The 15547-nt window shown below is 40.3% G+C and overlaps 1 protein-coding gene across 1 annotated transcript; it reads right to left on the bottom strand.

The window, feature by feature from the left end:
- Positions 1–1052: 1052 nt before the first annotated feature.
- On the bottom strand, positions 1053–14582 carry LOC110535485 (ATP-binding cassette sub-family D member 3). Its single transcript, XM_021620509.3, has 21 exons — positions 14167–14582; positions 13317–13566; positions 11713–11749; positions 11515–11616; positions 10710–10798; positions 9707–9776; positions 9020–9117; positions 8707–8830; positions 8421–8477; positions 8194–8336; positions 7972–8041; positions 7531–7600; positions 7127–7316; positions 6731–6895; positions 6501–6564; positions 6254–6331; positions 5992–6057; positions 5627–5836; positions 5371–5475; positions 5071–5127; positions 1053–2681 (listed from the first exon to the last, which is right to left on the bottom strand). Exons 2-21 carry the CDS (start codon positions 13424–13426, stop codon positions 2604–2606), a joined length of 1983 nt encoding a protein of 660 aa, XP_021476184.3. The 5' UTR covers positions 13427–13566; positions 14167–14582; the 3' UTR covers positions 1053–2603.
- Between the last annotated feature and the right edge of the window lie 965 nt (positions 14583–15547).

Genomic DNA, 15547 nt, shown 5'->3' with positions numbered 1-15547 from the left:
CATGGGAAAATGAAAAGAAATCAGCCGAGACCTCAGAAAAAAAATTGTAGACCTCCACAAGTCTGGTTCATCTTTGGGAGCAATTTCCAAACACCTTAAGGTATCATGTTCATCTGTACAAACAATAGTACACAAGTATAAACACCATGGGACCACGCAGCCGTCATACCGCTCAGGAAGGAGACGCATTCTGTCTCCTAGAGATTAACGTACTTTGGTGCAAAAACTGCAAATCAATCCCAGAACAGCAAAGGACCGTGTGAAGATGCTGGAGGAAACAGGTACAAAAGTATCTATATCCACAGTAAAACAAGTTCTATATCGACATAACCTGAAAGGCCGCTCAGCAAGGAAGAAGCCACTGCTCCAAAACCGCAATAAAATAGCCAGACTACGGTTTGCAACTGCACATGAGGACAAAGATCGTACTTTTTGGAGAAATGTCCTCCAGTCTGATGAAACAAAAATAGAAAGGTTCGGCCATAATGACCATCATTATGTTTGGAGGAAAAAAGGGGAGCCTTGCAAGCCGAAGAACACCATCCCAACCGCGAACCACGGGATTGGCAGCATCATGTTGTGGGGGTGCTTTGCTGCAGGAGGGACTGGTGCACTTCACAAAATAGATGGTATCATGAGGAAGGAAAATGATGTGGATATATTGAAGCAACATCTCAAGTCATCAGTCAGGAAGTTAAAGCTTGGTCGCAAATGGGTCTGGATGGGAGTGGTTGAAAAATGAGTTTTAATGACTCCAACCTAAGCGTATGTAAACTTCCGACTTCAACTGTATTTGGCTAAGGTGTATGTAAACTTCCGACTTCAACTGTACATATACCTTGGTGGAAAGTGCTCTTAGCAAAAGACAAGATATTGATTATACTGTTGCGTTCCCTCAGTTACTTGCCTACAGGATCACTAAGCCCATCACCTAGGCAGTTATCTGTATGAGCTAACTCATATGAATAATTATGAAACATGATTCAGTTTGCAGGTGTATAATGCAATCATAATTCATCTAGGCCAACTTGGTCCATAAATTACAAGTCATATTTTTATATAATTATTTATTTAACTAGGCAAGTCAGTTAAGAGCAAATTCTTATTTACAATGACGGCCTACCAAAAGGCCTCCTGCGGGGACGGGGGATGGGATTAAAAATAAAATAGGACAAAACACACATCACAACAAGAAAGACACCACAACACTACATAAAGAGAGACCTAAGACAACATAGCGTGGCAGCATCACATGGAAACAGCATTGTAGCAACACAACATAGCAACAGCACAAAACATGGTGCAAACATTATTGGGAAAGGGGGATACCTAGTCAGTTGTACAACTTAATGCCTTCAACTGAAATGGGTCTTCCGCATTTAAGCCAACTGCTCAGAATCAGAGAGGTGCGGGGGGCTGCCTTGATCAACATCCATGTTTTTGATGATTGGGGAACAGGGGATTCACTGCCATGCCCAGAAGCAGGATTTTTTTTTATCTTGGCACCTCAGGGATTCGATCCAGCAACCTTTCAGTTACTGGCCCAACACTCTAACCACCAGGCTACCTGCCGCCCCTATTGGGCACAGACAACAACACAAAGGGCAAGAAGGTAGAGACAACAATATGTCACGCAAAGCAGCCACATCTGTAAGTATCCATGATTGACTCTTTGAATGAAGAGAGATACAAATGGTCCAATTTGAGTGTTTTTTGCAGCTCGTTCCAGTCGCTAGCTGCAGCAAACTGAAAAGAGGAGCGACCCAGGGATGTGTGTGCTTTGGGGACCTTTAGAATGTGACTGGCAGAACAGGTGTTGTATGTTGAGGATGAGGGCTGCAGGAGATATCTCAGATAGGGGGAGTGAGGCCTAAGAGGGTTTTATAAACAAGCATCAACCAGTGGGTCTTGCGACAGGTATACAGAGATGACCAGTTTACAGAGGAGTATAGAGTGCAGTGATGTGTCCTATAAGGTGCATTGGTGGCAAATCTGATGGCCAAATGGTAAAGAACATCTAACCGCTCGAGAGCACCCTTACCTGCCGATCTATAAATGACATCTCCATAGTCTAGCATGGTCATCTGAATCAGGATTAGGTTGGCAGCTGGGGTGAAAGAGGAGCATTTACAATAGAGGAAAAAGCAAGTCTAGATTTAACTTTAGCCTGCAGCTTTGATATATGCTGAGAGAAGGACAGTGTACCGTCTAGCCATACTACCAAGTACTTCTATGAGGTGACTACCTCAAGCTCTAAACCCTCAGAGGTAGAAATCACACTGGTGGGGAGAGGGGCATTCTTCTTACTAAACCACATGACCTTTGTTTTGGAGGTGTTCAGAACAAGGTTAAGGGCAGAAAAAGCTTGTTGGACACTAAGAAAGCGTTGTTGTAGAGCGTTTAACAAACACATACAATCACCGTTGACAAATGTTTACTTAACCAGACTAACATATCTGATCATTTAAATACATCTTGTCAAAAGAAAACAACAAAAGAGGTTACAATTGATTAAAAACAGTAGTCTAGGTTTGTTTTAAGTGCAGAATTAGTGGGCGCCTTTCTTCAGGCCGGAGGATGGTGTGTGTGTCGTTGACGCTCTTCTAGGAGCCGAACTCTATGGTCTCCTCAGTGATAGGTTTGAAGTCGTAGTTCCCTCTTCCGTCCATGTGAAGGTAGTACTGGAGGAAGTTACAAAACAATTCAAAGGGTATTTCTGGCAGCAAAATGTTTTCAAAGTGTGGTTCCATAACCAGGCAGCCACACCAGTGCACACCATTTACAAAAAATAATGTAGGGTAGATCAGCTTTGATAGTGCAGATAGATTGCATCAATGTAATTAAAGTCCTGTCCTTCCTCTACCCTCAACCTCTCCCATCCATTTCTGATGTCCATCCAGTTTGATTTCTAGTTGCCATATATTTTTTAACTGTGCTGTTCCACAAAAGTTGTGAACCTATATACATTTTACAGACACAGTATATTTACCTTTGTTATCTTGTTGTCATTAGTCCCACCCTTGAGCTCCGCTCAACCCCTCCCATCTATCTCTGAACACCGTTCATACTGGATTCCTAGTTGCCATATATTTTTGAACCGTGCTGTTTCACAAAAGTTCTGAACCTTTCTATTCTTATAGTTTCTATAGATTTTAAATTACAGATGAACATTTTTGGTAAAATTATTATTATATTAGTGATTGATTGACTATGACTTTTCAAAATCCCATAATAGTGCTATCTGCAGAGTTAGCTCCAGGTAAATGTTGCAATTCTTCAGCCATTCCTGGACCTGCGACCAGAAACAAGCTACATATGGACAGTACCAAAACAAATGATCTAATGATTATGTCTCCTTGCAGCTTTCTGCAGAGCCCCCATATATATCTATATACATACAACATTCTCTTGTTTGCAAGAATTTTGTATAATAATTGAAATAAAAACAATTGTGCTATGGAATCGGTACATTGAAAATCACTTCCCAACTTCCTTGCAATCTATATAGCACAGGTGCCAACTTTTTGGTCCTTAAATTAAACTGGTATACTTTTATATTTATCACAATTTTCTTTAACCAATTTTGGTCTTTAATACAAGGCCATACAATGGTTAGTGGGGATGGAGGAGACAAATGAAAACATGTGCTTAAAGTACTTTACTTCCTCTTTCAAAATGTTTTTTCTAATGAATAATGGATGACTCAGTCATTTGTAACAAGTTTCAGGGAGTTCTTATTCTTATTGTTCTTGTTCTTATTTTTCCCCATATTCCATCCAGTTTGCTTTATTTTTTACAATATATTACACTGGATCTTTCTTAAGTTCCTCCATTTCTTTTTGTTTTTTCTCTAACTTACTCTGAGCCTCTGTGGTACGGTTTTTATTGCTATCTATCTGTACTGTTAGTCCTTCCATTTCCTGTGTTTGTGTGGACTCCTTGACCTACATTGCTTTTGTTTAAGAGATGAGTAGTGAATTGCATGGCCTCTAAAGGAACATTTAAAAGTGTCCCGTACAATAAGGGGATCTGCTGTACCTATGTTACGTTGGAAAAAGTCAGTTATAAATGATTCTGTCCTAGTTAAAAACAAGTTATCATCCAATAGGCTTTGATAAAATTTCCAATATCGTCATCCACATGGAAAGAAGAATAATAATGCCAGTTATTTGATGGTGTGACTGCATTCTGTCCCCTTTGTTTGATGGTGTGACTGCATTAACACTTTGTTAATGTTGGTGCCAGAGAGAATGACATAAGTAGTCAGGACGACTAGCTTGATTGAGCCTCCATCGTGTATGTCTCACTAGGTCAGGCTATTTAAGCCTCCATATATCCACTAATTCCAATATATCCATGACATTGGTGATTTCCTTAAGTTCACGAGGTATATAAAACCGTATTATGACCTCCCATCATGGTTCAAAACATTTAAAATCATCCATCTACCTGGAGGATCTGTTTGGACAATTTGCACATTTGGATCAAAATGACTGTTAATGAATATCATCAGCCCTTTTGAAATTGATTGCCCATGGGAGAAATATATTTTGTCCCTCCAGTCCTTTTTTCACACAATTTCATCTACATTTGTAAAAAGGACGAAGCTACAAATTATTTAGTATATATATATACACACACAACTATTATTACAATGTCTTATTTTTTTATATAAAATTTGATCAAATTGAATTAGTTTCCTGTAAACAATAGATATTATATTCCTTCGCTTTTAGCCAGGTAAATACTGATATTTTTTTCTTATTATCTGCTTACAATTATAACTGGCTATACTTATTTCACCATAATGAGATACAAGTTTCAAATCTATTTATCATACTATATGTTCTTAAACTCACCATTAAAAAAACACTACCAGGGGAACTTTACCAAAACTTTTTGACTGACATGACACAAATGAAACAAAAGCTACATCTTAGAAAACTGCCTGAAGGAGTTTCCCGCTAAAAACTCCCAGATGTATCACAGCAAAACAACATACTGTACACTGACGCATCAGAAGCCATAAAGACCCACGTAACGGTGTTTCCAGAAAGGATGTCATCTTACCTCATGGTGTTTCCACAAAGATTTTCTGTGAGAGACAGTGAACAGACTGATGCCAACCTATGGATAAAGTAACAAACCAGTCATAAGATAAGAGCCAAAAAGATGCGACACAAACACTTGTCAGACCAAATAATTACATGAGGAACTATATGAACTATGCTGCAGACATAACGTGTATGTAAGGTGTGCTGTTATTTATTAAACTGAAGTTGTATAAAGTTGGAAGTAAACACTCAGACCTATCACAGTACATGCTTAGAGTCCAGATTAAAGGCTGAAGGGGGTTGGGGCTATTCGTACCGTTCTGCAGTGACTGTAGATGAAGTCCTCCACATCTACACTCACAGCACTGGTGCACTCATCCAAGATGGCAAACTGAGGTTTGTGGTAGAACAACCTTGCCATCTACAGACAGAGACAAACATCACACATACAAAACAAAGTCAATCACCTTATCATACCCAATTCTGTAATAAACTGAATTAGAATGTGATGTAAGCTTGAGAAAGCTTCGATTAAAAACTGAAGAAAGAATCAAAAAAAGAAAACGTCTTACCGCCATCCTCTGCTTCTCTCCTCCACTGAGGACATCCATCCAGTCCTGCACGGTGTCCCAAGTCCCCTCTCTGTCCAGGATGTGACCTAACTGGACGTTGCCCAGGTACTCCTTCAGCACCTGGTCAGAGATGCCTTTCCTCTTTTGCTCCTCATAGGTGTCAGGGTAGATCACCTGATCCCTCAGCGTGCCAATGGGCATGTAGGGTCTCTACATTAAGATGGAAGAGGTCAGGGGCCATGTACGGTCTCTACAATAAGATGGAACAGCCTTCCAGTAGAGCCAATATGGCTGCCAATTCACCAAAACATGGAATAGAATATAGCATTGGTAATATCAGAGACTCAAAATGTCCATTTAGTTACCTGAGGAACATAGAAGAGCTTCCCTCGCTCAGGCTTGGTCAGCTGCCCTCCGAACAGAGGCCAGAGCTATAGAGTCAACAACACACCTAATGTTACCTCCATGGCCTACTGTGCTCTTAAGACACTTGAACCAAAATGTTTGACTTAGTTGCAGTACTTCCATTATTACCAGATCTTCCATTGCCACATCTTATCTTACATAGACAGTCATGTCAGTATGAATAAATAGAACAAGATCATAAAAACAGACTGAATTCTTCACCTCTCCCAGTACTCTGAAGAGTGAGCTCTTGCCACAGCCATTGGGCCCACACACTAACACGTTGGTACCAGACCGCACCTGAAGAAAGAGAGAGTGAAAGCGAGAGTGTCGGGGAGGGCATCTCATAACATCTATTGCCATCTCATAACATCTATTTTGCAAGAGACCTGTGAGTTCTCAGTGAGACTAACCATGCAAAAATAAAAAGGTTAAATAAAATATACAAAGGAAAGAAAGAGATGCCCACTTCAAAGGTCAGGTCCTTGATCAGTACATCTCCATTGGGTGTTGCTAGTGGTGTGTGTTCAAACCTGCAACACCAACACAGTCAGACACGGTTCTTAGTGATGATTCATGCTCAGACCTCAGAAAACACCTTGGCTTTGGACAACTTCAGTGAGGTAAAAGTAAAATATTAAAGTGACTTTATGCAGTCAATATTATGTACAGCAATGCACTGAGGATTGTCACACATACTTGATGATGTGGTCTACGTTGATGATCTGTCCGCTGCCCGGGACCAGTGTGACTCTTTCTACACCTAATGATTCTTTGTTCTGATGGGAGACCATGGTACGCTCGTATTTCCCAGAGTTCAGTTCTTTCAGGACCTTCCTGAGCTCAGTGATACGCATGGTGAACCTGTTGGGAAGGAGAGACAGGCCTATAGCAGAAGACCACCTACACAGCACTTGGGAGTGAAAGCATGAAGAGCCGTGATGGAAGAGTAGAGTGAAGGCATGGAAAGACGGGAGCGATGTCCGTTATGTGGTCTCTGGCTGGAGAAGCCTTCGAATTAAATGTCATCAATTCAAATCGATTCAATGGAATAGGCGATGGGATCACAGTGTTTTGGGAAGAGTGAAGTCTCACCCGGAAAGCCTGGTCATATCTCTGCCAGCCAGTACGATCCTTCCCAGAGCCTGGGCCAGACTCAGCAGCATCCTGCCACTCTGGTAATAGTCTTCCATCAGCTCAGCTTGGGTGCTGTTCATGTGGCGGGGGTCGGACAGGTTGAGGAAGGGCCGACTCACCACCAGGTAGCCCACCACGGTGGCCATGTCTGCAGGGGGGGGGGGGGAGAGACCCAAGAAGTGACTCATAGCTCTGGTGGAAAACCAATTCTGTATTGAACAATGTTATGTTGACGCCTAGCAAAGCAATAATAATAATAATTTGATGTCTGGACAATGGCAAGTTGACTGACAGCCATGTATCTCTGGCTATGTAACGGAGGACATGATCATAAGCTGTAGGTTTAAAACATCAGATCTTACACTTGGCGACCATGCTGTCTACAAAGCCCATAGAGAAGCGGAAGAAGATGAACTTATGCAAATGGTCGACCTGAGAAGATAGAAGACAAAAGGTATCACAATATTAGACACTGTAGAGACCGTTCCAACCACAATCAGCAGTAAAGGTATCACAACATTATTAGACACTGTAGAGACCGTTCCAACCACAATCAGCAGTAAAGGTATCACAACAATATTAGACACTGTAGAGACCGTTCCAACCACAATCAGCAGTAAAGGTATCACAACAATATTAGACACTGTCGAGACCATTCCAACCACAATCAGCAGTAAAGGTAACACAACATTAGACACTGTAGAGACAGTTCCAACCACAATCAGCAGTTTGCCCGTTGAGATGGAAGTGAACGAAGAAATCTTTAATATCCCTCTTACTGACAAAGGACTAATGGTACTTACCAATTTCTTAAATGTTGAATGAATTGTCTGTTTCTCTCTCATATTGCCATTGTAGAAGGCAATCTCCTCACTGTGGCAAAACAGTACATGTTTAACATAAGTTAGTTCTCTTTTTTAAAGAACTCGCTCCTTGACTGAGGATTTATTTAACAGGTTTTACTTTAGTCAGAAAACACTGTATTGCCAACCCATGACAAAGTCAGTGTAGATCCAGGTCTTTACCTGTTGGTGATGAGTCGTGAGTTGACGTATCGGTACTCTCCCTCGTAGCGCTGCTCAATGACAGTCATCTTACCGATGGGCTTCCGCAGTCTGGTCAGGAACAGGCCTGAGATCAGCAGGTAGGCCATCATACTCGATGGGCCCTGAGGGAAACAATGACATTACATCCTGTTAAAACCTGAATGGAATCTATTGGATGCCTCTGGAATCGGAGTATATATATTCACCTGGGCTCCGATGGAAGACGTCAGCTTGAAGATGTACAGTCCAATGTCCAAGAGAGGCTAAAGGAGAGATGCAGAAAGTGTACATTTTACACAACGTAGCTTTCTTGATGGCTTGTTTTCAGCAATATTATGATTTACACAAGAAGTTAATGATTGACTAAGATGTTCTGCAAATACTATACAAATTCGCACCAGACACCTTGGAACCACACACAAACACAAAGGTAAACAGTAGTAGGTCAACTAGAGTTGACCTAAACAGTGGTTTAGGTCAACTCTACTGTACCTTGCTGAGATTGGAGTAGAGGTCAACCACACTGTTACAAAACTTCTCTACGTCTTGAGTCAGCAGCTGGTCAGCGTTGGCAATGCGGTTATCCAGGTTGCCCATTTTGTAGTACGTGTATCCTCTGGGGATGGCACATGTTGAGTGAATTCATTTGTAGATGGGCTGTTATTTTTTTATTTGTTAGGGACCATGTACAACATACCATTGCACCATATTTAGTTAGATAACTATTTATCTGTAGTCCCTATTGGAATGTATGCGAAAAAGCCAGACATCAAGGTTCTGAGATGAGGCAGTAGACAATGCTTACTTGAGGTACTCGTCGTAGAGATGTTTAGTCAGCCTCTCTCTGAACTTCAGCTTCAGCTCGTTCAGACCCAGCTTCAAGAGGTTATTCACCAAGGCAAACTGGAAATGGACAGTCACAAAACACTCTTTATTACTATCAGAGCTTAATCAAAATACAACCTATTACAGTGTCTGTTCTCCAAGCACAGTATGCATGTGATGAAATCTGGATTTGTTCGTTAAATGGGCAGAGGGACTGTTTAATACAAAACACGCAGAGCAAATTAAATACCAAGTGTCTAGCGAATAAGAAACAGTACATTTGAACAGAAAGTATAGCTTATGTGTATGTACACGAACAACATATTATCCAGTATTTCAGCCAACATATGAATTAAATATATGGTTATTAATACATTAGTATTGGTAAGTGATGAATTACAGTAGAGAGAGGTTAATCATTTATATTCAGTGTATATGCCATGTTGATATCAGACCTCTGAGAATTTACACCAAAAGAACAATTATAACACTAAAGAAGTACTGTGGGACTACTGTAGCACATTCAGAAGTCTGGTATTTGTAAACTATTCGTTATACAATCAACTTACTACTGCAATATGAGATTTAAAATCAGACTCAAGTATATCAATTAACATCTAGACTCATGTACATTTTGGATGCAATTAAATACCAAAAACACACTTACAATTGGCATAGCTTTGCAACACTTGAACAAGTAGTTCTTGAAATCGGCGTTGTTGCGAACGATAATTGCACTGCAAACCACAACATGCACAAGAATGAGCAAACATGGGACAGATAGCTATTGTCCGATTGATTCATTTCAACATTAGTGGCAGTGATTAGCCTCTGGCCTCCTTCAGATCTGCTTGTGCTTTACCCAACTCCTCTGCCATGACGGTCATAGTAATTGGCAAGGAAAAGTGGCATTAGCTCAAGCACATAGAGTACATATCCGGTGACAGAGCTAGAAGTCATGGAGAGCGGAGAAAAAGTAACAACCAAACTAATTTAGAAAGATGATTTAGGATCATTCAAATAAGGCCCAGCTAGTGTTTTGCTGCATTGGCCGTGAGATTGTATGGAAGCAGAGCTCTGACATTAAGGATGGTTTGTTATACAAATAGATACACTGGCGTTGGAACAGCCAATGGCAATTAGTCATGTTGAGTTTACAAATGTTATGGCCTGAAAAGCTTAACTGTACTAAGCAACAAACAAAAAAAAAACTGGTTATCGGTTTTATAGGTTTGGGTTATATGAAAACCATCACGTGGTGGAGAGTTACCCAAGGTATGACAGCAACGTAGGAATAACAGATTGCGATCTCTGCTAATGATACCACTGTGGGAGATTGAAAGACAGCAATCAATTCCTGAGCAGGAAAATAAATACTGTTTGATATGGGGCTGGTTTCCCAGACCCAGACGAAGCCTAGTCTTGGAGTAAAGAGCACTACAATTATTATCTCCATTAAACATGCGTCTTATTCCAGTACTAAGCTGAACCTGTGTATGGGGAACCAGACCATAATATTTTAACCCTTTCAACACTTCCACCACCAAACTCATTGGCTATCATGATCTGGTTAACGGTCATAGTGAAGCAGCCTAACAAGTCACATGGAAAGTCAGTGTTCTAACTGTAGAACTGGTATTAGAACACTATTATAGCTCTATGGTTCTAACCTTTCAATCATGGTTCCGTTCTGGATCATCCATACGTCACAGTATGTCCGGGTCACCAGCATAGCAGCGATGAAGAGAAGGTATCCAGTCTGGGTTGATAACAATGGAGGGAACGGAGAAGTGGTGCAGGACAGGTGGGGAACAGACAACACCAGATGAGCAAATCCCTCAGATTAAACAATACAATGTTCATAAACAAGTCAATCTCATGTTGTAATTGTAAGTAATGTGTGCAAACTATTTTTTTTTTTAAATGAGTAAAACATGGCAGTTCAAATGTAGAATGAGCCTGTCCTTAACTAACAGCATGACCAGTATTTCCGTCTTATTAGAGTTAATTGAGTTCAATAGAGGATCAACTCTGATACACCCAACAGATGTCATCGCAACCTTGGCTTATCAAACAAACCTGATCAGTATGTAAGGTCAATGTCTAAGCTCCATGGTTTTGTAGAACACACAAGTTTAGACAATATTGTAGAACATTTTGAGACACGCACGCATAGAGAAAGAGATAAGTTGTGGGGTAAAAGTGATGCAATGAAGGAACACATATCCATCTTTACAAGGCAAGGGTATCGCCTGTTCCCACAGATATTGATTACTTCAAGGTTCAATGCTTATCATGATGTGACGCAACAGAACATACATTTACAAAGACATCCACTTAATATTATTATTCAGATTACATAATAATGGCCCTATAATAAGCCATTGGGAAATACTAAGATCTTGTTTTTTTGCTCAATATGTGCAATTGTTGACCATATTTTCTGTAACAAAACAACCCAACCACTAGGCTCACCTCTTTGCAGAACCATCGAGGCACCATGATCCGGAGGATCTTGCTGATTCTGAGGAAGAAGACATAGTCCACCGCCGCCCGGTCTTTCTTAGCTGCTTTGTCCTGCACAAATAGAGCCAAAGCAGTTGTTGGGGACAAATGTGACAATGACATGTAGTTGGATATTTGATTCATTTGTTGATGCACTTACATACTTACTTCATTGCTCAACACCAGTTCTGAGCCCCCTTTTGTACTGTAAAAGACATAGGGCACATAGTCAGATACAATGTTCCAACAGACATGTGGGACATCAGGATAGCAACACAGTACCAAGGTAACATTAGTTTCATCATGACCATAATAAACCAAGTGTATGTTGTGTAGGCTAAACTAAGGTCACAAGGAGTCTTGACACAGCATTTAACCTGAAATGAATTAGCAATTTGTAACTGTCCAATGAACTTTCAATATACTACTGACAGGCAGCATGCTGCTAATAAGCGTCATTGTATCTTGCGGGAAAACTGACAGTGTTGTCTTTGTTACTTTGTAGCCAAATATAGCAACATTTGCCCCAATTATCCTGCTGACCCAGGCTATGAAGACCTATATATACTGTTTGCAAATGAGAACGGAGACTTACATCAGAGATATAATAACACATAATTTGGTGGTAGGGGCACTTTTACCTTTATTTAACTAGGCAAGTCATTTAAGAAAAAATTCTTATTTTCAATGATGGTCTAGGAACAGTGGGTTAACTGCCTTGTTCAGGGGAAGAACAACAGATTTGCACCTTGTCAGCTCTGGGATATGAACTTGCAACCTTTCGGTTACTAGTCCAACGCTCTAAACACTAGGCTACCCTGCCACGTCATTTGCATCAACCCTTGTCTCTTATGGATAACCGCAATATTATATAACTGCAATACATCACTGACTTTCAGATCTGTCAAATTGGACATTCAAGAATTCTGTCTAACTTGGATTGCTGGCCACAAGTTCTGTGATAAGAGAAAACACCAAGGTAAAATTAGTTTTATATTGGATATTCGGACTTCAATAGGTCTTACACAAAGTGTGCCATGACTATAAAAATTATATATATTCTGAAAAGGGGAGGATGGAGAACAATCCACATAATTTTTGGTTTGAAATGTTGATATTTTTTCGAAAATAACTAACTGCTTTTGGGATTGTCTCTTTCTCTTAAAGAGGCAGGTTGTTGGGGTGGGATCAGCCATTCACTCTGGCTGCAACACCACATGCAGTGATTAGGTCCACCTTAAAATAAGCTTTTGAACATTGAAAAGCCACCCTAAAAATATTAATAATCCACCAAAAAAAATCATAATTACATTTCAACTACTACAAAAAACAGGTATTTTTCTCTTTCATTTGGAATATGTCATTTTCATAGTCATGGCACGTTTTTGTAAGAACTATTGAAGATTGAAAGTGGAAAAAAATTATAATAAATACAAATGAACTGGATTTTTGTCCATTCTCCCCTGATTCAGAACATAACCATTTTCATAATCACGACACGCTCTGTGTAAGATCTATTGAAGATTGAAATCTGGAATCTGATTTTTTTTATAACAACAAAAGGTTGAGTGGATTGTTCTCCATCCACCCCTGATTCAGAATATAACATTTTCATAGTCATGGCATAATTAGTTCAATATAGAGAAAAAAAGAATATCCACTGAATATCCAATACAAAACTCATTTTACCTCAGTCAAGAACCGGTGGCATGGGCACTCTAGCAATGCACAATTAAAGTACAACCAAGATTATAATTTGTTCAGCAACATACCCGCTTGACTTGCCTCCTCTTCTTCTTTGCTTCAGGATGCATAAAGCGAGTAAGACTCCCCCAGCTATCGAGGAGTTTTTAGCTGTAAAATATTTACTGACGGCTGCCATGTTTTCTAGAGTACCAGCTGAGCCGCAGAGTTGGCAACTATATTTCAAGGAAAGTAGCTGTAGGCTGCTCCATTTGTAGCCTCTCTGCCAAGTCCCCAACAACCGGATGTTCCGGTTTTCAGGGGAAATAGAAAGAGAGCCTGTGAAGTGAATTCCGCTTTTGAATATTAACAAGGTGACACCAAAGACAGTACAGTACGAAGATAGGCTGCAACTGCTTCTCTAATAGAAATCCCAGATCACACTTATAGTCTCAAGTAGAAACACATAAAAACGGGTCTAAAACTCATCTCGAGCCAAACTGAGCATGTGCAGGCCTTCATATCAAAGGCACTCGTTCGCTATAAATCTGTTTTTGACAAAAATGAAAACGTGTCAGTTTGTCACTTTCACTAGGTTATATAGTAATAACATGTTCAACTACTTAGAGTTGCACTATGCAGGAATCTCTCCGCTATTTCTTGGTTTCTAACATTCTAATAGTTTGCCTATTTTCAGTTTATGTGACAAAACAAACAAGCATAGTGTAGATAATCATTGTACCATCTAAACCGCTGTGAAATATGATTTCCACAACCAAAAAGATTGTATTTTCAGCTGTTTGAAGCAGGTGTATAAAACCGAGTGCAAAAGATGCAAAGACAAAACTTAAAAACGGGAAGCATAGAAATAGCACTCATAGAACAGATATATTGCTTCTTAGACTGGCTTTCAATGAGAATCACAGATCTGTAACTCACATTTCTATGTGAATTTTGTCAGTCCACCCAAAAAGTTACATATTGCAGCTTTAAGACATATGCTAGAATCTAGGTTATGCCTTTAGATTTCGAGAAAATGAACAACTAAGGAAGGCATTTTCACTTCTCTCATTGACTTCTCAAATTCCAAACCCCCCGCCTAGTCTGTTTGGTCGGTTTCACAAGCGTTGACGGAAGTCTCACGATGTTGCGCCTCTGGGTTTAGAAACTCTGTGGTAACACTCCATCTTAACTCCTCCTCCACATTAACTGGATTGGTTGAACAGTGCAGAAGAGAACCTCCCCTGACAGATTTTTTTCTTCTTGACAAGACCAGTATGTAGGGCAGTGGTCACCAACCATTTCTGAGTCGAAATGCAAGCCGAGATCTACAGCTCAGATTGTTTTTTAAATATGACTTAAAAAAACGCAAGCCTATGCAACATTAACCACTTAAAAGCAGTTCTGCAGCAATGAGGTTTGTGCAGGTGGCTATAGGCTCAATACATGTTGTTCTTTTCAGACCATTTCAAAATTATAATTAAAAAATGTAGTTATCTGATCACACTGGTAATAATTTGTATTTACTTGTGAGGAACAGCTGAGTGAGTGGGATATCTTTTATTTAAAATAATTACTGGACTGATGGCTTTTTTTTACCAGATTGATGGAGGGAGCACCGTGCCTCACCCGACTCACCATCTCTCCACTCTCCCTCCCTCCCTCCGCTGAGAATAGGGGACACAGTAACAGAGTTTCTAAACCCAGAGGAGCAACATCGCAAGACTTCCGGGAAGACTAGGCCGGGGTTTGGGGTTAGAGAAGCACTCAGTTCTGCAACCTCAGGTGTCTTGGGAGGGCAGCTCCTGCTCAGCCCAGTCCAAGCTCTTCTCTGTCCTGGCACCCCAATGGTGGAATCAGCTTCCTCCTGAAGCTAGGACAGCAGAGTCCCTGCCCATCTTCCAAAAACATCTGAAACCCTACCTCTTCAAACTGTCTCTTAAATAATCCTCTTCCTCACTTCAAACCCCCCCCCCCCCCCCAAAAAAAAACACTTAACCAGCACTTGCAGTTTTTGCCCATCTTCATACTGTACTGTCTTCGACACAGTCTTCCAGCTGATGGTGAAACTCAAGTTGGACTGCATTATTTCTGCCTCATGCACCAATTCATGTTGTTACTCCTATGACCAGAGAGATTGAAATATTCCTAGATATAAAAAAGACACAAGCCACTAATAATAACAACGCAACACTTTGCATATTTACATATTCATTGCAGCTGCAGTGCTGGTTGTAGCATGAGTGGAAGTAGGGAGAATGTGCATTTTATGGCTTATAAAAGTGTTGAACAAAGTGTTGACAGTAATGAATAACAATTT

The sequence above is a fragment of the Oncorhynchus mykiss genome, chromosome 11 (assembly GCF_057628025.1).
Source record: "Oncorhynchus mykiss isolate SJ-2025 chromosome 11, ASM5762802v1, whole genome shotgun sequence".
Classification (NCBI taxonomy): Eukaryota; Metazoa; Chordata; class Actinopteri; order Salmoniformes; family Salmonidae; genus Oncorhynchus; species Oncorhynchus mykiss.
The sequence above is the reverse complement of the archived record's forward strand: the minus strand, read 5'-3'. Positions and strand labels throughout refer to the sequence as shown.

Coding starts and splice junctions, on each gene's coding strand:
- LOC110535485 (XM_021620509.3), bottom strand. CDS start 13,426: ATGGCAGCCGTCAGTAAATATTTTACAGCTAAAAACTCCTCGATAGCT. Junction 7,601..7,971: donor ATTCAACATTTAAGAAATTG/GTAAGTACCATT, acceptor CTATCTTCTCAG/GTCGACCATTTGCATAAGTT. Junction 6,896..7,126: donor GATATGACCAGGCTTTCCGG/GTGAGACTTCAC, acceptor CCTTCCCAACAG/GTTCACCATGCGTATCACTG.